General features: G+C 50.2%; 12 protein-coding genes across 12 annotated transcripts; 3 read left to right on the top strand and 9 right to left on the bottom strand.

Moving 5' to 3' along the window:
• Positions 1-80: 80 nt before the first annotated feature.
• On the bottom strand, positions 81-733 carry P174DRAFT_508315 (uncharacterized protein; the record flags this gene model as incomplete). Its single annotated transcript, XM_024831446.1, has 2 exons — positions 81-357; positions 396-733. The coding sequence occupies 2 exons, from the start codon at positions 731-733 to the stop codon at positions 165-167; spliced, it is 531 nt and encodes a 176-aa protein (XP_024686527.1). The 3' UTR covers positions 81-164.
• A 178-nt stretch (positions 734-911) lies between these two features.
• Positions 912-1751, bottom strand: P174DRAFT_436361 (glutathione S-transferase family protein). The gene is made up of 2 exons (XM_024826020.1): positions 1576-1751; positions 912-1526 (listed from the first exon to the last, which is right to left on the bottom strand). The coding sequence occupies exons 1-2, from the start codon at positions 1726-1728 to the stop codon at positions 966-968; spliced, it is 714 nt and encodes a 237-aa protein (XP_024686526.1). The 5' UTR covers positions 1729-1751; the 3' UTR covers positions 912-965.
• A 794-nt stretch (positions 1752-2545) lies between these two features.
• On the bottom strand, positions 2546-3199 carry P174DRAFT_455727 (uncharacterized protein; the record flags this gene model as incomplete). The annotated part of the gene is made up of 3 exons (XM_024829353.1): positions 2546-2885; positions 2957-2998; positions 3150-3199. 3 exons carry the CDS (start codon positions 3197-3199, stop codon positions 2546-2548), a joined length of 432 nt encoding a protein of 143 aa, XP_024686525.1.
• A 734-nt stretch (positions 3200-3933) lies between these two features.
• P174DRAFT_381127 (GNAT family N-acetyltransferase) lies at positions 3934-5059 on the bottom strand. The gene is made up of 3 exons (XM_024823059.1): positions 4873-5059; positions 4517-4819; positions 3934-4469 (listed from the first exon to the last, which is right to left on the bottom strand). The coding sequence occupies exons 1-3, from the start codon at positions 4942-4944 to the stop codon at positions 4083-4085; spliced, it is 762 nt and encodes a 253-aa protein (XP_024686524.1). The 5' UTR covers positions 4945-5059; the 3' UTR covers positions 3934-4082.
• A 1166-nt stretch (positions 5060-6225) lies between these two features.
• Positions 6226-7046, top strand: P174DRAFT_426282 (uncharacterized protein; the record flags this gene model as incomplete). Its single annotated transcript, XM_024825372.1, has 4 exons — positions 6226-6257; positions 6326-6503; positions 6550-6745; positions 6808-7046. 4 exons carry the CDS (start codon positions 6226-6228, stop codon positions 7044-7046), a joined length of 645 nt encoding a protein of 214 aa, XP_024686523.1.
• Positions 7047-8793: 1747 nt separating this feature from the next.
• Positions 8794-9996, bottom strand: P174DRAFT_381123 (isocitrate lyase/PEP mutase family protein; the record flags this gene model as incomplete). Its single annotated transcript, XM_024823058.1, has 3 exons — positions 8794-9531; positions 9582-9729; positions 9787-9996. The coding sequence occupies 3 exons, from the start codon at positions 9994-9996 to the stop codon at positions 8909-8911; spliced, it is 981 nt and encodes a 326-aa protein (XP_024686522.1). The 3' UTR covers positions 8794-8908.
• Positions 9997-11531: 1535 nt separating this feature from the next.
• On the top strand, positions 11532-12415 carry P174DRAFT_381121 (YoaK family protein). The gene is made up of 2 exons (XM_024823057.1): positions 11532-11554; positions 11600-12415. The coding sequence occupies exons 1-2, from the start codon at positions 11545-11547 to the stop codon at positions 12229-12231; spliced, it is 642 nt and encodes a 213-aa protein (XP_024686521.1). The 5' UTR covers positions 11532-11544; the 3' UTR covers positions 12232-12415.
• P174DRAFT_361799 (uncharacterized protein) lies at positions 12253-13225 on the bottom strand (the record flags this gene model as incomplete). The annotated part of the gene is made up of 2 exons (XM_024821811.1): positions 12253-12957; positions 13013-13225. The coding sequence occupies 2 exons, from the start codon at positions 13223-13225 to the stop codon at positions 12253-12255; spliced, it is 918 nt and encodes a 305-aa protein (XP_024686520.1).
• Positions 13226-14666: 1441 nt separating this feature from the next.
• P174DRAFT_455722 (putative cellulose-binding GDSL lipase/acylhydrolase) lies at positions 14667-15896 on the bottom strand (the record flags this gene model as incomplete). Its single annotated transcript, XM_024829352.1, has 4 exons — positions 14667-14995; positions 15046-15581; positions 15645-15677; positions 15742-15896. The coding sequence occupies 4 exons, from the start codon at positions 15894-15896 to the stop codon at positions 14667-14669; spliced, it is 1053 nt and encodes a 350-aa protein (XP_024686519.1).
• Positions 15897-17726: 1830 nt separating this feature from the next.
• P174DRAFT_499695 (uncharacterized protein) lies at positions 17727-18811 on the bottom strand (the record flags this gene model as incomplete). Its single annotated transcript, XM_024830919.1, has 5 exons — positions 17727-18245; positions 18288-18337; positions 18432-18454; positions 18493-18523; positions 18567-18811. The coding sequence occupies 5 exons, from the start codon at positions 18809-18811 to the stop codon at positions 17887-17889; spliced, it is 708 nt and encodes a 235-aa protein (XP_024686518.1). The 3' UTR covers positions 17727-17886.
• Positions 18812-19012: 201 nt separating this feature from the next.
• On the top strand, positions 19013-20429 carry P174DRAFT_415709 (uncharacterized protein; the record flags this gene model as incomplete). Its single annotated transcript, XM_024824434.1, has 2 exons — positions 19013-19055; positions 19102-20429. The coding sequence occupies 2 exons, from the start codon at positions 19013-19015 to the stop codon at positions 20427-20429; spliced, it is 1371 nt and encodes a 456-aa protein (XP_024686517.1).
• A 196-nt stretch (positions 20430-20625) lies between these two features.
• On the bottom strand, positions 20626-23150 carry P174DRAFT_508309 (glycosyl hydrolase, family 31; the record flags this gene model as incomplete). The annotated part of the gene is made up of 2 exons (XM_024831445.1): positions 22536-23150; positions 20626-22458 (listed from the first exon to the last, which is right to left on the bottom strand). The coding sequence occupies exons 1-2, from the start codon at positions 22866-22868 to the stop codon at positions 20626-20628; spliced, it is 2166 nt and encodes a 721-aa protein (XP_024686516.1). The 5' UTR covers positions 22869-23150.
• Between the last annotated feature and the right edge of the window lie 1526 nt (positions 23151-24676).

The raw sequence follows: 24676 nt of genomic DNA, 5'->3' as shown, positions 1-24676 counted from the left end.
TTTAAATATCAGGAAAGCACAACCGTCAGGGTCAGTCTGCACGATCTCCATTGATGAACTGACTATTAGTCGTTGAGTGCCTCGACCTTTCTACGCTCAGGTTCGAACCACAATCCTTCATGAATCGCGACGATGGCCAGGAATGACGAGCAATGGTAAACCGATCACGACCGACCAAGGCGGACGCGCCACTGAAACGGATCAAGCTCGATAGTCTTCTTCGGGTTCTCATTCCAGTCCACGTTAAGCCCTTCCTCTCGTAGCCTTGCAGCGATTTTCTGGCCGATATCCACCACGCTCTCGTCTTTACTATCCCCTTCGAGATCTCCGTATCGCAGCGATAGGCCCCGCCCCTGACTGCTCCCTCTGTATCCTGCCGATGGAAGAAGCAGTACCCGATGTGTGTCTCATCTGCCTCTCCACCGATCTCGGCATTCCCGCAGGTCTGACAGCAGGTGAAATTCATACGACAGATGATGCGATCCTCGTCTTCTAAACGGGAGAACGCGGTTTGGAGCTTTTCGACGTCGGTTGGTTCATCGGACCAGCTTGTCTCTTCTTCTAGTTGCTGGTTCCAGAGTGATTGGATCAGTTGTTGGACCACGTTTGTGCTGTGCTCCGGGAGTTCGTAGATGTCGATGAGCTGTTGGAGGATTTCGGCCTGGGAGTAGAGTCCCGTGAGCACCTGGAGACGGGCGTCTTGTGTGATATCGTTGATATTGGACGCGTCCATGACGAAGGTTGACTGAGCACCAGCAATGGATGGGTGTTAGACCTACATAAAAAGTTCTGATGGTTTAATTTTAGGACGAATACGAGGTCCCACCATGACCTTTCATGTGCCTCATGATTGGTGGAGTATATTGGGAATTACGAAACAACAAGAAGTACTTCAGTTTGTTGATAGCAAGACAAGTCATATCATTATAGGCCGTTATTCAAATACTGATATACGCACAGGGCGATCACTTCTGAGCCAGCGACGCAATCTTCTTCTTCGTCAGCTCCGCAACGCTCTTCTCATCCCAGATAAAGTTCACACTCTCCTGCTGCACCGTCGCCTTGGCCCATTTCGTAAACGCCGGAGTCTTCTTCTCCAACAGCTCCGGCAAATCCTCCCTCAGCAGTCCATGCTCAGGCTTATGCAACGACAGCAACCGTAACAGGAACGAACCAGTCAACACCTCCGCCAGGGTCAACTTCTCACTCCCACCGAAGAACGGACCGGATCCCTTCTGCGAGGCCAGAATGGGTTCGATCTCCTTCTCAACCGCCGCGACGATAGCATCGCCGGCTGCAGCGCGGTCCTCGTCGCTGGTGGCGCGCATAGAAGCCAGGACCTGCGACTGGACCTTGCTGAAGAAGGTATCGACAAAGAAGGCGATGCGGGCGCGCTGCAGGGCGCCTTCGACGCTGTTAGAGGGAGGAAGGAGGTGGGATGGGTGCGCGTCTGCGAGGAACTGGGCGACGATGGCTGACTCGGTGATGATGTTGCCGTTGTAGGAGATGGTGGGGACGAGACCGCGCTGTGGCTGTTAGAGTAACGGTCATTACCAGGGATGGAAGATGTCCTACCGGGTTGATCTCAAGGTACCATGGTTCTCGGGGTGTGTTCAGATCGATGATGACCTCTTCGTAGTCAAGGCCGAGCTCCTTGAGGGCGATATGCGCTCTGTGGGCCCAGGGGCATCGGTGGTTGGTGTAGAGGGTGATTTTTGGAGCGGACATGTTGCTGTTCTGTGTTCGTAGATGGTGAGATTGCTGACAACCCAAGAGTGTGTGAATTACTTGATTTATATAGGAAGTAAGACTATTGAAATTGGATTTATAAGCCTGCGGAATTTGGCCATAGTGAGGGGAAATGACGATAGATCCGGTGGAAAGCGTGGGAGTTGTGGAGATGATGAGATTGCTTATCAATAAATGCCCCGCTCAATCTTATTGCCGGCATATTCACCACAATAAGCAAAAATGTCACAATGAGCCTGTGCGGACGTTCTGAAATACTATGGCAGGACAGCTTGAAAGTGTCGGAGAACTGGCATATGTTCATGTTTAACCTCAGACCTACAGTGGCCGAGGCATGGTAGATGACGACCCGGAAGGAGACTGCTCCAAGTAGATTAAAGTACCACCAACTGCAGTTTTTGTAGTAAATTCCACTTTTACACATGAAAGATCAGATGCAGGCCAGTACATATGATATTACCCTTGCAGATATCCCTGCTAGTCCTGTCTCAGGTAAGCTTATTGTGTCACATCTCCACATGTGTCAGAGCGTCACAAGCACGCTACACAAAAATGTTTCAAGCGACCAGAATTATCGACTCATCATTAGTTAGATTGTACCAAACTTGAAGGTGTATATACATAAAACTACCAGATACCTTCCCCGTGAACGATGCAAGCCCCCATTGTAGTTCGAGAAGCAACAAAGGATATATATCACATTGACATTATATTATTTCAAATAGCGCCGGCGCAATCGAACCCATAAATTTCCGTAAGTCATGCAAATTTTTGATATGTGCTTCGAAGACACATATCACCGAAGGGCCAGGTACTGAGCAACAGCCTCGTGGTGAACAGCTGCAGCGGTGTAGTCCTTAGCTGGGGACTTTTTGCTTGGAGGCTTAGGATCTGAAGGCGCCTTCTCGGCCGCCTTAAGCTTCAATGATTTTGTGAACATGCCCTTAAGAGTCGAGGCTGTTGAGGATGTTGTGTGGGTTGAGGCGTTATCGAAAGTGGTGGTGGACTTGAAGGACTTGGGCGACATGTTGACGTGTTGATGTTCTTTGGAGGACTCGGTGTTTTGTATATTGGTTTTGTTTCGATTGAGAATGCTCAGGAAAGGCTCTTCTTTGTAGTGGCCGCGCGATGGATGGCTATAGAGTGCTTAATGATATCTTTTTTGGTATCTCTTCGAGAGCTCGAGGTAGGCAACTGAGAGGATCACGATTGATTGAGATGGATGTTTATTCGATGCTTGATGTATATTCTTGATGAAGATGTCTCTCAACTGGGATCTTTGGATCTTTATATACATCTTTCCTCCCTCAAGGCAGAATATCGATACACTCATCCCCATGGATGACAAACTCCCCAAATATGACAAACACAAAGAATGACGCAAATTCCAGCCTAGACACAATGTTTGAATAATAGGCGAGATCGCCTGCAAATGCTGCAAACCAGCCATAATGGAGTCATCGGTGCCTCAGTTTGGCATAGTGCCTCGTATCTGGTCCACTGGTGCTGCTGGTGGCTCGATGCCGAGCTTCAAGGGCGTGTCAACTGTCAATTCTGAATGGTTGAGAAACAATTTCCCGAGAGATGTCCGAGATCGGTGAAGGTGACTCAGGCTGCAAGGTGAGTTAAAATACGAGGATTATTATTAAGCCCATGGGTCTAGTCAATTTGGGATGGGAAGTTTGTATGGCTTCGTAGTTCGTTTACAGTTAAGAATCTTGGCAGGCTTGACCAGAGTATGGATCCGCATCTGTGCGTTTCTTTGAATGGCGACATGGGCTTATTAATAGCCCTAGAATAGATCATCAAGGAGAAATCAAGTTACTTCAAACTAGCCAAGAGATACTTGCTTTGGAGTGTCATTGTCCATGTGTCTATCCCCATATCCAGTGAGCTGTGTATGACTCAATAATCGGCATCAGTCCGAGAATAGTTCCTACTCCTGATTGCTCGATAACCTCCCTCTCAGAAGTATTCCCTGAATACGATCTTAGGCCTACTTGACCAATAAGCTGATCAATTGAAAGCCTCAAGCTTTTCATCATCCGTGTTCTTTGATAGCGATTTCGGAAGCTGTCGAGTCAAATTGACCTACAACTACAATGATTGCGACTTGTGTTTACAAACCAGTCTTCATAGATAAGTAGTGACCTGCTGGCCAAGACGCCTACTCTCATTGACTGTATCCATTGGCAGACTTGACTCACAGACAATGAAACAAGGCGGTGCATGTGGCTTGCTAGAGTTCAAATTCCACGATCATTTCATATGATCAAAAAATGTGATTGAGAGGGGAGTTGATTAGCACGAAAGTCTCGGTTCCATGTTCCAAGCTAGGAATATTTCTGCGAGAGAGCATGCAGTCTCTCCCTCGCTCCATTCTCCCAATCATCCCAACACAAACTCAACATCGCCGAGTGACGGCCTGGCCCAAGCTTTTTCTGGCCAGTTGGGTCCAACCCAGGCATTTTGTTGTCAATGACACCGCTCTCATTTCCCTTCTTGCCCTCTGGTAACACCCGTTGCCAGCGAATGATGCCCTCGAGCTGGAAGCCGAGGCGCTGCGCCGCGGCAATCGAGGCCTGATTGCTGCTGAAGGCCTGCCATTGGACGCGTCGGAGATGGAGTCCATTAGGTGGAGGATCCAACATATGGTTCAGAAGAAGCGTGTGAGCTGCCGTTCCCACAAACGTTCGATGGAACCGTGGAAGAATCACGACCTATGTGGATAAGTACGTCTACACGGCAAGTAAGCAAGAATACCTACATTTCCCACCTCGACAACGGAGTTATCTGGATCCGCCCTGATCAGGCCGGTAGTCCCTGCAAAGGTACCGTCTTCCACGTTCAGTTCCTCAAATTCGTCGGAGCCAGGCTTTCGCCTTCTGACGATGCCTGCTTTGAGGATGATGGCGAAGATGATCGATTCTTTGGTGGGCCGAATGCGATTGCCGTACCACTGCTCATACGCTTGGGGGCTTTCGAAAGGTCCATAGGGAAGATATTGGAAGATCTCGGGAGTCTCAGATGACAGTTTCACGTATGTCGCTGACAGCTCCTCGAAATTAGACTACAACTGTGAGGTTAGTGGTCGTAGCAGGTTGAGAAGTAGCGAGCTATTACATCAAATGGAACTAGCCGGAGTCGGTCATTCTCCAGTTTTGACAGGTCTAGCGGAAAGTAGAAATTGTCCATGTTGAAGGATTCACGGCCGTTATGGCAAAAATACAGCGTACTCTCGGACTCGGTCAAGATCTTGTAAGAGTCAGTCCGTTGTATTTGGCGAAATCGGGCAGTTTTGAATTCTCCGCTTGACCAGACGTTCTGACTCATAGGGCTGCGATGCGGTGCGCCAAGAGTATCAAAATGATCAAATGAAGAAGGAAAAAAGCATCTGATGCCAACGAGGCTTTTCTAGGCCGAAAAGTCTTGGCATGATGACTAGATAGATGGATACTCGTATTGAAAGTGGATATTTGTCTGCTTACGGTCTTCTTGTTTCAGCCTGCAAAAGTGTGTCCTTTAAGCAGCATGCGACATCAGAGTCATCGTCTATTGTGCTTGTTTCGTCAAAGTAATATTAAACTGACGCCACAGAGCTTGACCCATGTTCTTCCTTGTCAACTTCGAAAAGCAAGAATCATAGGAAACTGAAAGAGACGACCAAATTGTGTTCAGAACTCCTGGGGTATGACGCTCATCCTTGAGATGCTCAAAAACAATGCAACTTGTAGATCGAAGAACGAATCTCGGTGAATGTGGCGAGCATGAACGCGACGTTGCACCTAACAAACAAGGCCACAGACTCAATACTTGGCCTGCACTGATCCATAAGACACTCCGTTGAACTCAAGATTGAACAAATAGACGCAGAAGTAGGTGTCATGGCAATCTGAAAAGGCGGCTGCATCACAGTCACATTCACCACGGCGGATTGCAATCGTCTGAAGAGATATTCGGAAGAACCAAAGCCTCCAAGCCTCCAACGAAAAAGATAGCCTGTTCAAGGTCCATTGTAGGTGGTTGTACGGAGTAAAAGTCGAAGGAACCTGTTCGCTTTGCTCACCTTGGCCCGCATTCCAGCCATGGATATTTGCACCATCTGGTCTTGCACCAGTCTTTCGACTTCATCGACGACAGGAAGAATATGCCCCCGACGTTCTCCCTATTCGTGGTCAACCTATTCATATAGGTGTCAGTGATGAGGTCTAGACCGGCTTACTTTGTCCGTGATATGCTCTCGTGGCTCTCATCTTTTCGACTTGGCACTAGAATGAACGATAGCTCAGTTATTGAACTAGGTATATAACCTCACTTGCATTTTATTTGGGCACAACTAGCCTTAGAGTAGAGCGCAAGCAATCGATTCCTCAACAACACAAAGCTCAAGCGGAGAAAGGACGGTTGCCTCCCTCACATACAGAACGCAGCGGCAATCACCTGATCGCAAAAGCAGCAACGGAGACCAGAGGCGCGATGGATGAGGGCTGGCATGCGAGAGAAGTCCCGTGCGTCTGTTTAACGACATCGATCAAGTCTATCATCGGGTGCAGCAAGCAGAGGAAAAATGTCGCAGGCAAAAGGAGGAAATTGAAGAGATTCATCATGAAGCCTCGAAACTGTTAATGCAGAAAGATCAGCACATTGCTGAGCTTACGAAACGACTGAATGACATCCAGTACCATCCGGACATTCTTAATGATGACGAAGTGGTTCAAATTATGGCCAAGCTCAGCCAAAATCTGGACGTTTGGGTCTAGGGCAGCTTCAAGGATCCGAGTCTTCTGCAAAGTCCCGCAGCTGGAACCCGTGGATGTGCCGTACAGTATGGGAATAATCAACAAGCTGCAGAATATGCATCACAACTGGGCTTTTATCCGGGCATTCGTCACCTCATATCTCTTCTACTATTTCTCTGACGTGTACATGGTGGGAGTCAGGAACCCGGACATTGAGTATAGCCTGATTACCATGGAGTCGGACATTTTTGGGAAATGTATGTTCTCGCACCAGCAATATCTTATCATTTGGAACTTCTGCTGACGATTGCTTGTCCAGGCCCAGGTTATGTGGCTGACAACTGGCGCTCAGCGACCGGCATGGGCATTCAATCTGTCACCAAAGGATATCTGGACGACGCAGCCATGAACTGCATGAGAGGAACTGAGCAACTCGGCTCCTGTGCATCTGCTGATCCCGGATTGAGAGAAAAGAAGCTATATGAACTCTTCCAAAGCTGCGTGGACTTTGGAATAGCAACGTCCTCCTCTACCCTGAGACAGTCTGGACTAAGATAGATGAAGCTTCCATAAAGGACTCCAGCCCTGGAACAGAAACAGCTCCCATCCTCAAGATGGGGCTGGTGTCTGTAGCCAGGCCCAAGGATCCTCCCGCATCCACTTGCAAACCCATCTTGGCCTTGAATGAAATGCGACTTTTACGATTTACTTCCTACGAAGAGGTTCATATTCCTGTGACGTTTGATGTGCTTATCAGATATCTTCATTGGGTTCCTGTATTTCCCCTAGTGTTCTAGGAAGCATGCATTCTCTGGCTCTTTGGGTATAGGAGCAATTAGTGTATCTGACATCCAGTTTCCCTGCTCTCAGCAAGTATTTTGATGCATCACATAGTCATCGCACTCCCAGTTAGTATTCCTGTCGCTTGTTCTTGCATTTCTGAATCGCACTTGAGCCTCGAGATTGATATGACAGCTAGATGATTTCCAAAATATAAAACCTTCAGATATGCATAATCGATTCTCTAGTTTAATATCTACTTTCATGGCGTCCCAAGTCGGCTGAGCCTTTTGCTTGATGGCATACAGAGGGTTGTCCTCAGGCAGGGCCACACAGCGGATCAGGTCATTCTCACAGGTATCATTCAAATAATCCGCCCACACGTTCGTCGTGGTCATGGACTAGGGCCGTTATGTCCCAATTGGCACGGTTTGCCGCTTATTCTCGCATTTCGTCGCGCGGCACCCGAGCACCGAGATTGATGTCAGAGGTATGCCAATCACGGAATATGAAGGCTTCTGACATGCATAATAGTGTCTCTAGTTTGCAAGTTCTTCCGGATTCTTCCACTATTGCATTACGGTGAAGTCAAGATCAGTAATCTCGTGCTAGCCTCACGTAGTTCGTCTTCTGATGCAAATCGGATCCGGCCGCGATCCGGCTTCTGTGGCCTGCAAAACGTGGGCTTAACCCTGTAGATTCTGAATAGCGGTATCCATTATGAATGGAGGACGAATTTTGAGTGGCCGATATTGCCCTTTCTAACGGGCCTTGGCTGGCTGAACAGTGCGTCTTGGTCTGGCAATATTATCGCTCCTTTTAACCCCCAAGGTGTCAACCCCCCCTGCCTGCTGTAGTAGTTTTGTTCCTGCGAAACCGGTCGAGGAATTGACTTTTTCCTACACGTAACGTAACACAAGAGAGGCAAATTGAGGCTCAGCTCAGTTTGAAAAGCATTGCTACGATATCAAGTATTTCGACCTCATGGTACTTGGGGAATCCACGACCCCAGCTCATGGGAGGGTCGATTCCGCCTCGACACCTTGGTGCATCTCAGCTGTGGATCGAAACTTCAAGAGCAGAGTCATGTTATGAACATGCATGTGTATGCCTCTAATCGATACCTTGGCACTTCGAATCTGTAGACTCAAAACTTACCATCGTGAGGAGCATTTCTCCACCAATTGTGCCTTCAGATGTATTTTCGGCTACTTAGGGGTCGAAGACTCACAAGCAGCTAGTCTCACGGCAAGTGACTGACTCGTAGTCTAAGAAACAGGAATGAAAAGCATCTAAGCCTGAGCCGAAATGTACCGAGAATGTTGATGAATCTCAGCATCCGGGCTGGGTCTACGCTGAGTGGCTTACACTCGCAGGGTCTCATGAGAAACCAGCACTGAACCCTTGTTCACTCATAACATATATATATCTTATTGACTGCCAGACAGGCCAATCAGATTGCTATGTGGTTATTAACTGCATTCACAGCCACCGTGTAATATACTTTGCGCTCTTTAGCTTATGTGCGCCCTGAAAAATTCCTTGATTCTAAACTAATGCTCAACAGCGACTGATGTAAGGAAACAAGAGTAGGTACAAAAATGAAATACGAAATGCAGAAAAACGATTTCAAAAACCAATCAGACGCCGTTAGTAAACCCGTCCCCTCCAGCTTCTGTGTCAATCCTCATCGAATCCATCAACCCGCACACCTCAAACAGCTTCTTGGGCCCCAGTCCCTCAGGGATGCCCGTGATCCCCTCGTTCTTCAACCGCTCAAGAGCAGCCCTGATGCCGAGATACGCAGGCGCCAGGGAGGCAAAAGAGAAAATCATAATCCGGAACCCCATCTCCTTGGCCTCCTTGGTGGTAATCACCGGCCCGGCCCCGTTCTCCACCATGTTGAGCAGCAAGGGCCACGGCGCCAGATCCTGGACCGCCTGGCGCGCCATCTCCTTGGAGGTGAATCCCTCCAGCAGACCCACATCCGCACCAATGTCCCGTGCGGCCTTGAGACGCCGGATGCACTCGTCGTAGCCGTGCTGCTGCAGCGCGTCGGTGCGCGCAATCAGCACGATATCCGAGCGGAGGCGGTCCTTGGTTTGCTTTGCGGCGCGGATGCGTGTGAGGTACTCGTCCAAGGAGACGACCTTTTTACCTGCTAGATGGCCGCATCGCTTGTTCTGGATTTGGTCTTCGATGTGGAATCCGGCGACGCCGGCTTGGATGTATTGCTGGACGGATTTGGCGACCATGAGGGGGCCTGTTTGTGATTAGCTAAGGAATGTCGAGGGGAAGTGCGTAGATACATACCTCCGTACCCAGTGTCCATGTCGGCAATCAGAGGAGGACCAAAGGGATCCAGGTTGGCGATCATCTCCGCATTGGTTCTCATGTCGTACAGCTGGGCTAGGCCTAGATCTGCCATGCCCAGTCTAGAGGCGGTTGTTCCCGCACCAGTCTACGAGGTCAGCGTGTACACTGAAGGTGATGTGGGAGATAGGGAGAGTATGCATACCATGTAGAGGGCCCTGAAGCCAAGTTGCATGGCAATCCGTGCGGACAGGCCATCGTAAACTCCCGGGCAGACGATCAGCTCGTCAGTATCACGGAGATACTTGCGGAGCTTAGTAGCACCGGCAATCATGTACAGGCTGATCGTGGGCTCACGGCTTTCTCCGTTAACCTCGTAGAAGCCGTCCTTCTCTACAGTAATGGTGATGCTCATTTTGGCAAAGTCCCAAGAAGATAGTGGAGTTGAGATGCTGGGAGGGTAGATGGTAAAGACTGTGATCTGGTCTGACTAGACCGATCCTTTTATAACCTCGTTTCTCTCACAATCCCCTTCTCGGCGCAATTTCTCCCCGTCGGACGTGACCCTCGTCGAGCATGTCTCATCATCGCAGCTGACACTGCTGGATAACACCCTCCGTGTCGACTCGTAGCAACCACCTCGGCCATATCGAGTCATAATATCCGTCGTGCTTATCACCTATATTAGATTCGCTTGGCGGCTGACGACGCAGGCGCGCCCAGAATGCGGGCGTGATTCTGGATGCTTCATCGACGCCCTTATCGATCCAGTCAGACGCACAACGCGTTTGAGGGGTATCATTCACAACAAATTCGGACCCCGGGCCGAGAGATATCCAGCCAACGATGGTCCCCCTTTGTAGAAGACCCCGGCTCACGACACCCTTATTGTAGCTAGCGTGATACAGCATAGCCACAAAGTTCGCAGGCCAAGCGAATGCCATGCGTCTGCATTCGACGCGCTGATAGGAAGAAAAAGCCCGTGAAGAAGTTGGTCTGCGATCTGGACATGCCATTGGCGAGCGGCAGTCGTGAGTCAAGCACTTCATTTCGTCAAAGGTGGCGCTTTTTGAATTTCGGACCGTGTAAATCATCCAGGTCTTAGACGTAATCAAAAGCTTTATTTCAAGCATACCCCGAGCAAAACTAGAGACTCCCAAAGAGGGGAAATACAGTATCATACTGCTGGTCAAACGCCTTGGAAGCTGTGAAACTGAGTTTAGGTAGTGACAAGTCGACGGTGCTGGATCTTTTGGAACACAATCCAAGACTCACTGTCGGAAGAAACCAGGTTGCTGTACTGCAGACCATGTCGTTTCGGCAATTCAAGGTGGTCTCTGGCCTCCGCGAGTGCACCGAATCACCCCGAAGTCAATATCACCTCTGATGCACAGATCCTCCGGCGTCGCTTAGCCAAGCCACTTGGCACTAGGGATGCAGTCTCGGCGCCATCCGCACCCCGCTCATTGACCAGCTCGAATAGTGCGAGAAGTTTAGTGATCTGATAATCATGCCGGAATCCGAAAGGAATGTTGCATCGATTGGCCTGGACCGACTGGCCCGGGTTGATGTCGGGTAAATCCGTGCTCATCTCGCTGCATAATGCTGCAAACAATCAGGGTCTTGGTATAGCTCGGGGAGAAAATCCCACATTGACACGCGGTGGATTGGAATTGACTACTTTGAGGATATCCCACGGTCTCCCACTTTCTTGCTGTTGCAATTTCGTTCCTCGCTGTGCTCTCATCACGGATCCATCACAATGTCCACCTCGTCGGACTCGAAGAAAAGCATCACTGGTTTCTTCAACACAGATATCAATGCCAAACACGCTGAGGTGCTTCTGTATGGGTGCTGTCTAAGCTCTGGTCTTGTGGATAGCACCCTCTACAATGGTAAGTAGTCCCGTCATCCCTCTTATCCTGCGGCTACTGATTGCGCAGCCTACAACACCTTCGTTTCAATGCAAACGGGTAAGTCAACCATAAGCGTGGTCAGGAACGCGGCTCATCGTTAAGGAAACACCATTTTCGTCGGCCTGGGCGCATCAAATCAGAATCTTAAACCGTACGGCTGGGCGCGCTCTCTCACCTCAATCGGATGCTTCGTCATCGGCTGCTTTCTCTTCGCCCGGCTGAGCCGTCTCCTCGGACCGAAACGCAGAGGGACATTAGTTCTCTCTTTCTTTCTACAAGTCGCCATGCTGGTAATCACTGCTTCGTTGGTACAGAGCGGCGTGATAGCTGGCATCCCCTCGGGCCCTGCTTCGAGCGAGACGCATTGGAATCAGGAAGCGCCTATTGTGCTCTTGAGTATCCAGTCTGCAGGTCAGATCGTCGCTAGTCGGGCGCTGGGGTTCAACGAGATCCCTACTGTGGTCATTACCAGTCTTCTCTGTGATCTGGTCTCCGATCCGAAGTTGTTTCTCCTCCGCAATGAGAAGCGGGATCGTCGAGTGGTGGCGTTTGTTCTGACGCTGATCGGTGCAATCGCTGGAGGATGGATCACCAAGGCGACACACGATATCTCGCCTGTGCTGTGGATGGCTGCTGGATTGAAGCTGATTATTTCTGTCTCATGGATATTCTGGAGAGAGAATGAGGGGGAAGTGCAGTATAACTCATATTGGCTAAGGACAACGGCAATCTGAATGAACTGATAGATCATAGAATTACGCAACCCAGATATTCTGCTCCTGCCCATACCCATACGCAATAAACGAGTCCCGGAAATACTTCTCCAGCACCACCTGCTCATACGATAGATCGTCCACGCAGTAGTCACCCCCCGTAGGTCCGATATGCGGACAGTGTATATCCGGCCGGTACTTGACCATAAGCTCATGCACCTCGCGACAGAGCAGGGTATCCCGGCCCAGCTCGTACGCCTGTCCGAAGCGCGTCTTGTTCGTCAGGAAGTCCATGCAGGCGTCCCGACTCTCGTATTGCTGGTTCTCCCCCTTGCAGTTGTCCTCGTGGGTCTGGCAGATTGTGTCTGCTAGGCGCTGCGTAAGCGCTGCCCGCACTACGGCCAGGTCGGTGGTATTCATCCTGGCGGCTTGCGCTTTGAGCAGCGCCTCGAGGAGGGGCCCGAACCACCGGAATGTGGCGTCGTACTGCACGATCTTCTGCTGTGCGTCCCATTCGATCCAGGTGTCGATGGTTACGGGGATGATGACCCCGAAGGAGGTCGAGTTGAAGGTGACGACTGTCGTGGCCGAGGCGATGTTGCCATTGGCTGTGAACTGGGTGATGCTGTATGCGATGGGAACACCCACGAGACTAAGGTGCTCCGGCTCGGAGAAAAGTCCGAAGATGTATTCGTTGTTGAGCTCGCGGCCGTCAAAAGTGCGTGTGATGTCCACTCGACCTTGGACCTGAATCAATATGTCAGAACGGGTTGTGGTTCCATCGGTGCTCAGCAGGGAATACATTTTCGGCAAAGACAGAGTCATCCGTCGCGTTGATCTGTGCTACGTTCGTCGGGTAGAGAAACGTATCCCAGAAACTTCTCTCCAGAGACCAGAGATCGTCAAAGGAGTAGTCAGGGTTGCCGTCGGCATGATGAAGAGGACTCGATGCCGTCGCCAGGCCCAACAGACAACAAGTTGCAAAGAAGGCACTCGCAATCGTGTGTGAGTACATCATTGAGACTAATCTCTTGTTTGGTCTGAGGACATCTTGCATGCCCCAATTTATACATTTCCTTCTGATTCATAGTGACTGGTGGCGGAGACGCCCTGGAATGCAGGCATCAACAACACGCCTTGTCGGACCGAGAATGTTGACTGAAAACCTATTATTGGAATCAGCGGGATGACATCTCAGACCAGGAGATATCCAGCGCGAGAAAAGCAATGGAAATAGTTGCTCTCTCCGATCAGCAATGTGAGACACCCCTTATGATCGAGCTCGGAGCATTCCTTTGACACCCAAAGTGGAGTTAGGTACCCCTTGCAGGAATCACATCCTCATTCAAGGACAAGATCAAAGACTTGGATCTTCTCGACTGCTGGGATGCTTGGATGGAGCATCAACTCAATAAGCTCGTGAACGGCGGGAGATACTGGGTTAAAGTGGCGCTTAAAGATATGGAAGATCACTGGGTGCCTTCTAACTTGCAGCAGGTTTGTGACACCATCCAACAGCAGCTGCCTTTCCTAGAATTGGCTGCCGCTGAGGCGATCAGCTTAGATGGTGACCCAATGGACACCTCGGGTTAGGAATTCCGATACGCCGTAAAGCTCACCTTGATCAAAGGCTCCAGGTAGTCCTTGTTCCTTAGTTCATGCTATGGCCATAATTGAAATTCGCTTACTATTGTGCAAGGATCGCTCACAAATAATACGTAGTAAGTACAATGCCTTCTCCTAACCAGAATAAGACACTGAGAGTAACATATATGCAATTCAAGAGAGATCACATGTATCTTTGGTACGGGTAGTAGATTTACAGCTGTCCAAGGGTGCAACCAGGCAAGATACCAGTTTGCAATGGTGATCTTGGTTATGCGGATGATGATCCATGATGGCCTGGACCCAGGCCAGTAACGCCCATTGCTCACCGGTCAATATATAAAGGGACTGTCATGAGCAGATGTGATCACCTGTGAACTTGTCAGAAAGCGGCTGATCCAGCTGGATTTCAGGCACTGAAGACTGAGACAGTATGGCGTGCCTTGCTATTTGAACCCTGTAGGACATATCAGCTGTGCCTTGGTGGATTCATTGTACGATAATGGAAGAGTTAATGGCCCTCGAAAGTACAGAGATCAAATGGATGATACTGCCAAATTCTCGGTGGTTGAGTGGGTGAGGTTTCATTGTTCAGTCCATACCAATGAGGAATTCGGAAGCCTCTCTGATCGTGGCAGTGACCAGGTCTAAGTGGAAGTGTATTTCATCACCGAGGGATCCAAGATCTCTCTACATTTGCGTACCGATCAAACATTATTATGCCAGAAGGCTGAATAGCTTATGTAAAGCTGCGACTGGGTTCGCATATTATCTCAACGGAGTATATACAGTCGTATAAGAGGCACCTCGGCAAAATGATGGCGTTATCCATTCACGGCTGTGAAGGTACCCTAGAAAAACGATCCCTTCAGCGCAGAAGCCACAGCCTGTGCCGTGAGGTTCTGGATTGCAACGCCAGGGTGGTAGTCATTGAACCACAGACAGCTGGTACCATCGCTGTTATAGCAGGTAGCATTGGGCGCACCATAGGCCGTGGGATTATCCAATGCCTTATTGAATGGCGCCTGCGTATCCACGATTGTCGCTGTGACACCGCTGTTCTTGGACTTGAAGTTAGCGAGATATGTCGCGATCAGGTTGTTGTACTTTGCGATCACTGCCGCTTCCGCGGTAGTGGCACTGGTGCCTTGGGAAAGCATGAGTGGGGAGCGGTTGATTGCTGTAGAAGTATTAGAATTATCGGTGATGTCAAACAGAAGCAAGACTTACGAGGAACACCGAGTAGCACGTAGTTCCGCACTCCAGCGTTGTAGAGAATTTGCAGCTGCCCAAAGTAGCTATCCATGATCTTGATGAGAAGTTCGTCAATACTGGACTGCCAGTATGAGTTGCCAACGTCATTCACGCCCATCCAGACGCCCACGAGAGTATTCTCGCTGGTCCACGGCGCATAAGAGGGCTTCAAGGCGATGCTGTTGGTGAACTCGGTGACCTGATCGATGAAGCTAAGGACAGTAGAGGTAAATGGAGCAACAAGGCTGGCGTTGGTCGTCGCTCCACCATAGGCAAAATTGTATGACAGAGTCAGGGACGTATTATATTTCGAGACGAGGAACCCGATCCAGTTCAAGCCTCCAGTCGTCGTCCATCCTGGCAAAGTGGGGTTCCCGAGGGGATTCTCGGCGGACGGTTTGGTGCCATTGATATTGAATCCCGTCTGCGAGTAGGAGTCACCACTAACTTGATGAGTACAAGAACTTTCGGTATGAAGTTGAGGGTGACTCACAAAGTGATGAAGTACTTTACTCCGGTGGGTGTGGCGGTGTTAGTTGTTGTGGTCGTTGTGGTCGTTGTGGTTGTTGTAGTACTCGGTGCAGTACTTGTTCCAGGGACGCATTGAGCTAAGTGTTGTCGATCAGGATTGATCTATCTTCAATAGTAGTATTTGCAACAGACGTACAGTACCACGGGTTCCAAACTTTACAGACAGCTCCAGCGACGCACGAGGTAGGACCCGAGTAGCCTTGACCACCACACTGAGCGTATAATGCTGCTTGGGCGTTGGCACCAAGTGCCAGAGCCAAGGAAACAGTCAATGACACGATCGATATGTGCAACATTATGGAAGGCCAAATAACGGGCACAAGGCTGGAAGATGAGAGAAAGTTTATACGGTGGCCGTTGTCTCAGGCGATGGACCCTGACGAGACTCCCCTCGAAATATATAGACTCTGATGTCTCTGCATTAAAAGCCACTGAAGAAGACTCATTGGTGGAAAGACGCGTGGCGTCCAATATCTGAGTTTTCAGGATTGGGGTATTCATCGACGTCCGTGATCAAAAGGGTAACGAGCAATCAAATTTCGGCCAGTTCCCCCGACGAGCCGGAACGAGGACATTCTCGTCGTTTTTATCCGTCCAACTGGCCAGATTATTGGCGAATGTTTGCATCTGAGGACGAGCTTAGCTTCCTTAGGATTCTTCAGCCATCTCCCCGCAATTTAGTCTCGCTACCCGTGACGAATGCGGGGGCTGACTCGAAGGCATGGATATGTCATAACATGGTATAAGACCTTTGTGATAACATCCGAATCATTTATGTGAACTATATCTGTGTGTTCTAACTCGCTATTACTATTCAGAGGAAATTACAGGCCCTAAATCCTTGTAAGAGCAAACTCTATTTATACAATACTTTCATGTTAGCTGTGGCTGCCTTTATGTTGGAAGATCCAAGGACGAATGAACTTGTTACTATGTATATCTAGCTATAACATACTTCTTAGAACTGAAGCTAGGATATGGCCTCCAGGGACGGCGGGAGTGGCAAGATGCACGCAGTGTAAACAATGAAGCTCTCTACAATCCTCACAATGGCTGCTCTTTCTGGTCGTGTCCGTGGGAGGGGCTGTAAAAGGGGCCTTAACTACTGTGGACCGACCCTTTTCGATCTTGGCTAGTATCCTATCGGAAAATGTGTCCATATACATAACTATTCATCAACTTAGGGGAACTACGAGTACCAGATCAGACACAAATGCGAAAGCGAGATCGCCTTCCACTTACAACCCAACTGCCGAAAATATCCTTTTCTACTGTAACGATGTCTTTGGCAATATCAAGTTTACGCAGGCTTGCCGAAATGGCTGCAAAGATGGTGGTCCAGGAAACAGTGATTACTGTGCGTAGTCGGCTTCAATCACTTTGGGATATAAGTTGCAGGATTGCTCTGTTCTTTTGTGTTCAGGTGTGAGCGATATATGCATTGATATAGGCTTTGCCCTATCACGATACGTTTCCCTATATCTTTATGCAAATGCAAAGGCCTCTATGTCAAACATCAAAGAAAGACATTGAGAATTGTCAGTTCTCGTAGTATAAGCATAGACATTCTTCAGGATCCTTTGGATATTGTCACTCTTCGCCTAAAAGTGGTCCTGCAGAGCTCCTTGTTTCTCTGTCAGGAGCCGAGAACCGTAAAGGATGAGGGTTGCTGTTCGTAGGATAGTTACCACTAGCTAAGATGTCCTTATGTAGAGCATCCTCCTTTGTCTGTCAATAGGAGCAAACACAAATAGGTATAATCCATATGTATTAGAGTAGAGGCAAATCAGTTAGATGGAAAATGCCCGCAAAGTACAGGACAGCAGTGTCGTAATCCAGCAGGCAACGTAAATCAGTGGTTAGTGGTAAACTATCTCTTCTATAGCCAGCCTCATGGCAAGATTAAAGAGCAGAATATGGTCGTGTTACCTGGGAATACAGGAACCCCAATAAACGACTTGTGTGGCGCATATTGTGGCTGTGGTGCATGGCATGGCGCCGCAGGAACATTGTGAATATGCAGTGCCTACAGGCAAACTGATTGGCAGATAATCACTTACTACAAGGTAGAAGGCGGCTCTTGCCGTAGTAGTATCTTTTTGCAGGCCTCATCGCTCTGAAAGAAATATGCTTTATATAAGACATACAGCTCCACGGCTCAGACCAAGACGTACACCTGCTCTACTCCAGATTTGCTGGAAGACACCAACCCTACAACATCGGATTTGAATCAAACTGTGTGGAGCTTATCGGTCCACTGGAACGGCAGAATGTCGAACACACGCATTATTGATATTGATGTCCTCGACTGGAACGCTTCGAGTGTCTACGTCCGCTGTCCTTTCTGCCAGCGAGTGCACCAACACGGCTTCGTGCACTACAGACCTGGTACTCGACTGTCCCATTGCGAGAAGCGAGCTGCATCCTACAGATTTCACTTCCCGATAGACCAACAGAACCGGACAAGTCGCCTATGAGATCGACAGCGCAACTCTCGTTCGTCAAGTCTGTCAAATGGAGGGCCTGAAATGCTCGTCTGATAACGACGAGCGAGAAAGGATTAGCCGCGGGGAAGAAGAACTCGGAACTGGAGGCACATTCCAAAGTTGGGGGCGTGCGATTACTCCATAGAAAGGTACTGTACACTGCGCAGAAGAAAGGAAAGGATTATGACTGACTGCACTCACTGTCAGTGAAGACACCTCCAATCACTCGCTTCAATTTGCCTACAGGCGTTCTATTATTCTCATGAGTGCACCATCAGAGGAGATCTGCAAAGTCTGTCAGGCGTTCTCGGGGCGCCGGAAAAGACATTTGGATTGCCTACTGACCTGGTGTAAGGCATAGTATGAATCTAGCTAGTATTGAATGCTTCAGCGTTACTCCACTTACTGCATTACCTGTTTTGCCTATATTATCAGCCCTTTAAGAAATGGAGTGTGCAATTCAAGGGGTAGCGTACATACTGCCATGTTTTAGAATCTGCCGGCATTTTGACATGGGCAGACTCTTTTCCAAACACATAGAGTTCAGTAATCAAAGTTTGAATCGACTGATTCATGGCGAGCTGTACTGCTGAAGCTAGGCTGGATATACGAGGTCCTGTGGGCAAACTGAATCCTGGCCAATCCCGGATGTCGGGCTGTGTCGGATCTGCAGGTAAAGACTTGGCAATGGGCCCATATCGAATGGCTTGGTGGCGAGTCTGCATGTTCTAGATGTGAGATTTTAGCTGCCCCCCAATCACACTACTACATATGTCTTGAGTGGATCAAGATCAATGTGACATCGCTACCCAGACATCGCTACGCAGACCGCTGAAGAATAGCGGGGTGTGGCCGAGTGAGTGTATAAAAAGGCTGTCTTTCTCTGAGAGCAAGTCCAGTGAGCAAGCAACTGATAATCAGCAATCATGCTCTGGACTCTACTGCTTGCTGTCCTTCAGGGACACATTGGTAGGTATCCTCATCCACAATGATGAAATAGCTCTGACCAGTTCAGCCTTATGTCTGGCTGTCACGGCCAGTTCCATCACGATCCGCCCATCACCCACCGGCGAGCCATCGTCGACCAGTGGCCAGTGGTTGATTATCTCCAACACATCCATCTTCTGGCCCACATATACAGACTACTTCTATGGACCAACAACCGGCCCCGAAGCGCCGGTTGTAACCTGCAATGCGAAGTGGGTTGAATACTATGGCCGGTCCACCGGACTACGCTCGCTAGGCCCAACAGCGACGAGTATCTCCTATGACCCATATCCAACCAGCGAGGGGGCCTGCAGAACCTCTTCGTCGCTGGAGAGATACCCGGATACTCATACAGGACCTGTGACGACCCTTTGCGACGGTATTCCACGCGCGCTGGGCCCTCGTGAGACCGTGACATCCTACTATCCCGGTACAGGACCATGTAGCACTTACACCACCACCTTCACGAATACGGTTGAGCTCTACCGGGAGCCGCGAGCGCCCGACTGCGACCTCAACACGCAAGAATGCATTCCGATCTGGTCGACGTATAGGGAACTGTCCAGTTCGTACTACGACACTGTCACCACCGTCACTCCAGGCGACACCAAGAGCCCCATCCCACCGTATAGCTGTCCCTCGACAACACGGTCCTACCCCGAAGACCCCTGCACAAACTGCCACTTCCTCCCCGGCACGGCAACCGTCTTCTACTGGCCCGTGACCACCGCTGGTGGCGATCTATGTCTGCAGAGCGGCACCACCATCCCTGCTACACCAACCGGAAACGGCCCCAATACCGCCGTAGTCAACGGGCAGACCCTCGTCTCCCCAAGCATCTACGTTTCATTTACCTCCATCTACGCCTGGAGTAACCGGCGCGCCCATCCCGGAAGCCAATGCGGGGACACGCACACCGACACCATCATCGCCGTGGATCCCGTCAGCGTGTCTTCGGTCCGCAATCACCGCAACGCAAAGTACCCCACCATCGGGACTGCGTATCCGTTCAATTTCGCCGAGTTCATGCCGCAGGAGGTCGGCAATTATACCATGCCGCTGATTCCCTGGCCACAGTACCGCGGAGGATCGCAGTGTCCGCTGTACGATCCTTCCTGCACGCTGATCCGGGATGATTACATGCCTTTCTTGGATCTTCCCGAGGCGGTCCGCCAGATTGATGCGCTGTGGACCGAGTGTGATGCGCACTGGTATATCCCGCCTGTGACTTTGGTGCCTTTGACGGGGGACGTGAAGGTTCAACCTACGCCCGCGGCTGAGGCGAATGTCATGGCTGCTATGGCGGTGCCCGAGTCGGTGGCGGCTATGCCTACGCCTGAAGCTACAGGGTGGTAGTGACGGACTGAGAGAGCAGACGAGCAAATGAGACTACGAGGTGCAAGTGATGTAGTAAGTGATGGAATGCATGAGATGATGACTAGTCAATACAAGCAAGGCCTGGGTCATCTCTATCGCCTCGTTCCTCGTCAGTCACATTAAGCAGTAGGGCGATGAGTCCGTAGACAGTTCCAACATGATTAAGTTGCCGCATCTAGAACACACCTCCACTCATTATATCCTCCCTCCTACCCAGGTAAAACAACGGAATATGCTCGATCGGGGCCGGGACGGTCACTGTCTGTCCACCAGCATATGTCTGATTCGTCCACCAGTACGTCCACGGCTTTGTCTCATCCTGGCCCGTCTGCGGCAAATACACCTCCCACTCGGTAGCATTGGGCAACGTGACTGGGGTAACAAGCAGCCTCGGGCCAAACATGTACTGCTGGGTAGTTGCATTGACATTCTCCCGCGTCATCTTCGCGATCTGCGGATCTGTCCGCTCGAAATCCATATAGAGTGGCCTCATAATCGACATCCCCGTTTGATGAAACTGCTCAAACACAGCCTGGATGTACGTCTTGAGCTGATACCGCAGCTGGATATACGACACAATGATGGGCGTGTTCTCCTCGCCATACGACCACGGTTCGTTGTTGCACGTGTACGCATTCTGGACATTGCACTTCCTCGACCCATGTGTTCGCATAAACGGCAGGAATGTCGCCCACTGGAACCACCGCACGTACAACTCGCGGTACTCGGGCGTGTCGATGTTCGCGCTCCACGTCACCGTCGGGTCAGCCTGGAACCCTCCTGCATCCATCGTCCACCATCCCCACCCCGTTGCAGCCGCTGAGAGGCCACTGGCAACCTGCACGGCCAGCGTATCCCACACGGAAGTCGTATCCCCCGACCAGATCATGCTGCAGAAGCGCTGGGAACCAATGTATCCCGAGCGGCTCAGGCTGATGTGGTCGCATGCTTCACCCATTTTCGTGCCGGTGGCGTTGCGGTATCCCTCTTCGATGGCCTGCTGGTGCGCCCAAGGGTACAGCTTGCCTGCGCTGAGCTGGGTGCCTGCGGCGTAGAGGACGTTGGGCAGCGCGAATGGGATGGACTCGATGTAGGAGCTCTGTCCGTTGTTCTCGTAGGCTTCGCCTAGCGCGCCGCCGTCGGCTTGGTCAATCCAGAAGTTCTTGATGCCCTTGTCGTAGTAGTTGCGTTTCAGCGTCTTCCAGAGAAACGCCCGAGCGGCCGGGTTCGTTGAGTCGATGTTCCGAATGTAAGACCCGTTCCAGGAGTCGGTGGTGCCGGGGCCGGATCGTGTAGCGGATAGTAGCCCTTTCGCGATGAGTTCCAGGTAGTTTTCACTGTTGTCGGCTACGCTGGGCCAGAGAGACGCCATCATCTCTGCGCCTGTGAGATCCTTGACTTTCTTCGCCATGGGCGCCACATCCGGCCAGAGGCGAGGGTCCAATGCCCAGTCTCCCTGGTGAGCCCAGGATTGGTAGTCGATGACGATCATGGAGACCGGGATGTTGTGGTCTTTGAACCGCTGAGCCAGCAGCTCCACCTCGGTTTGGTTCTCGTACCGCAGCTTCGACTGGATGTAACCGAGCGAGGCCTCGGGAGGCGTGGGCGCACGACCTGTCAGTGCCGACAGCCGACGCTGGAGTGTATCGTAGTCACCTCGCTCCGCAGCGACTATTGCATAGTCGACCACAGTCGCCGACTCGGCCGTGAACTTGGTCCGCAAGACTCCAAACTCCATCCGGCCCTGGGACGCCATGTTCCACACAAAGCCGTAGCCCTTGTTACTCACAAACACCGGCGTCGGGATATGCGTGTTGAAGTTGATCAGATCGATCACAGAACCCTTCTTATTGACCATATGATCCTGCTGCGTGCCCGTGCCGTAGATCTGCTCGTCCGGCGTCGAGCTGAACGAGAATTCCGCAGAGAACTCGCTCCCTGGTCCGCGCCAGAAGTAGTACCTGGGATTGACCGACTTGAGAGGCGCATACTCGTTCGTAAGCAGCGTCTCCGACCCGTCATTTTCCACCCGGTAAAAGGCCAGCCGGTAGCCCCCGGGTTCCCACCCCAACCGGACGTACGGACAACTATCTTGCCATTTCGAATGGCGACCGTCCGATTGCCATTGAACGCAGTGTCAAAGTCCAAGCCATGGGCCTTTCCATCCTCGAAACCCTCGAGAGGCGGGTCGTAGATGAAGCTGACCTCGTTGCCAGTGGGCGGACGATAGGGCCAGGCGCGCACGCGAAACCCGTCGTAGCCAAATGGCTGGACGAGCACAGTCTCAAAGCCATGCTGCATGCGGAAGCCGCTCGAGTTGGGCATCACATAGCCCTCCTCGCGGGTTTGTATGGGGTTCGCCCATACCGTGGACACGGCGCAGAAGCCGAGTAGCCAACGTTTGATAGACACCATCATCGCGGTTGGCCATTGTTATGGTCCTGATCTCGCAGTCAAATGCAAGGTATTTAAGGCTTCTGCGGAAATTTATCCGCCAGGAATGAAATAGGCTGATTCTGATGTTGTGTGACATCAGTTGCTTGGGATGTATGCAAGGATCGACATCGTTCGCCCCTTGAGAGGCTTCGGGAGGAAAGCCGAAGGGGAATACTTCAGTTAACCCCGCAAACTGAAAAATGAGAGTGCGGGGTGATCTCTGCGATGGGATATCATTTCTCTTTTCGGTGTTGATAGTTACGCTCGGAGTGTGATCTCAGCTGAAATGATTACCTAGGTAACTGAGCTGATTCTGCTATCAATGGGTTGTTTAACATATTCGGATTATTTGGTTAACACGTCTAAAACACTTCTCTCATCAACCTTTAGTATCATGATCGATCGTACAGCTCGTGAAATGCAAGGCTTTGGCGATATGTACCTCGACAATATCCCACAGTGAGGGGTTGTGGGTCTTCGTATATCCGGCTCCACTGTGGTCTGATGGAGAAGGCATGAATATAGCCTAATATCATTGATTCGCAACTCATTACTGATATGCTTGTCTTCAGGCTGTCAGTCTATGTTGACAAGCTTTGTGGCAGAATAAGAAGCAGCCACAACCGAAACATGTACGCTCACCTTGACTGGTTTATGGATGGGAGATGCAGGGTTATCATGCAAGAGCTGCCACAGGATGTTTTGGAACGACTTGATTCATAGCAAAATATACCTCATTTATACCGTAAAGAACAGCTCGTCATATATTGCCGCAGTCAGGCACTGGGGATTTTGGTGTCTGGCTGTTCAGCGTATCCTACAGCCAGAGACAACAATGAGCCAGAAGCGCTAGAGCTATCTGATATCAATCTCTTTATTTGAAGAGGAGACGAAGCTCGCCAGCATCCCATGCATCTACCCTGGGCCAATTTTACTATTTTTATACATAATGATTTGTCTATCATTTGGACTGTCGATGGTATTATGACAAGCTCAAGTGAGCCATTATTATATCAGTAATTCAGATACTTATGATATGATAGATTTGCAGTAATACCACACATAGACGAACTGATTCCTAATCCATGAGCATCTATTACCCACTAGATAACTAGTAGTAGTCAATCTGTGTGCTGCTGTACCTCCTGTTGATTAAATACCGATCATCGACTTATGGGCTGTTGGGAGATGCGTCCTATACTAAGTCTGCAGCATAGGTTCCAGCGCCTTACTCCCTAGTCCTCACTGTATAGCACTTCTCCCCTTTCTGAGATACCTTTGAAGGCTACACCGTATAACATGCATAGTATAGCCTAGCTATCAGACATTGACTCCTGATAGAATCATCCAGAAGATATCTACTACGGTCAGGTGCTTCCGAGTCCTAATTGGATGAATACGTCACCCGTCTTGACCTTAAGTTTTCTGGCTGACCTTACGGAGTAGATAAGACCGGAGTGTCCCTGTAAGGCATATATAAAGAAGGAGTGATCCTGGAAAAGATAAGGTAGTTATAGAAACTGGGAAGTGATTGACATGATTGGCTAATGACGTAACACCTGACCAGCGTGATAACGCGACGCCAATCAGATGCCTTGAATTCTGATTCTCATCCAATCAGATCGTTCCCATGGCCTCCTTGGCTACCAGTATATTCGGGGGCTAGAATTGCCTGGAAGAGTCCACCTCTCTGTCTCCTAGGTTGTTCGAGGCTGTCTCTGACATTTCTGAGTCTAGCCTACCTCAGGCTCACCGGCGATGGAGAACTGAGTGTTCGTCCAGGTGGAATA

This window comes from Aspergillus novofumigatus (genome assembly GCF_002847465.1).
Source record: "Aspergillus novofumigatus IBT 16806 chromosome Unknown P174scaffold_1, whole genome shotgun sequence".
NCBI lineage: Eukaryota > Fungi > Ascomycota > Eurotiomycetes > Eurotiales > Aspergillaceae > Aspergillus > Aspergillus novofumigatus.
This window is presented reverse-complemented; position numbering and strand designations above follow the sequence as displayed.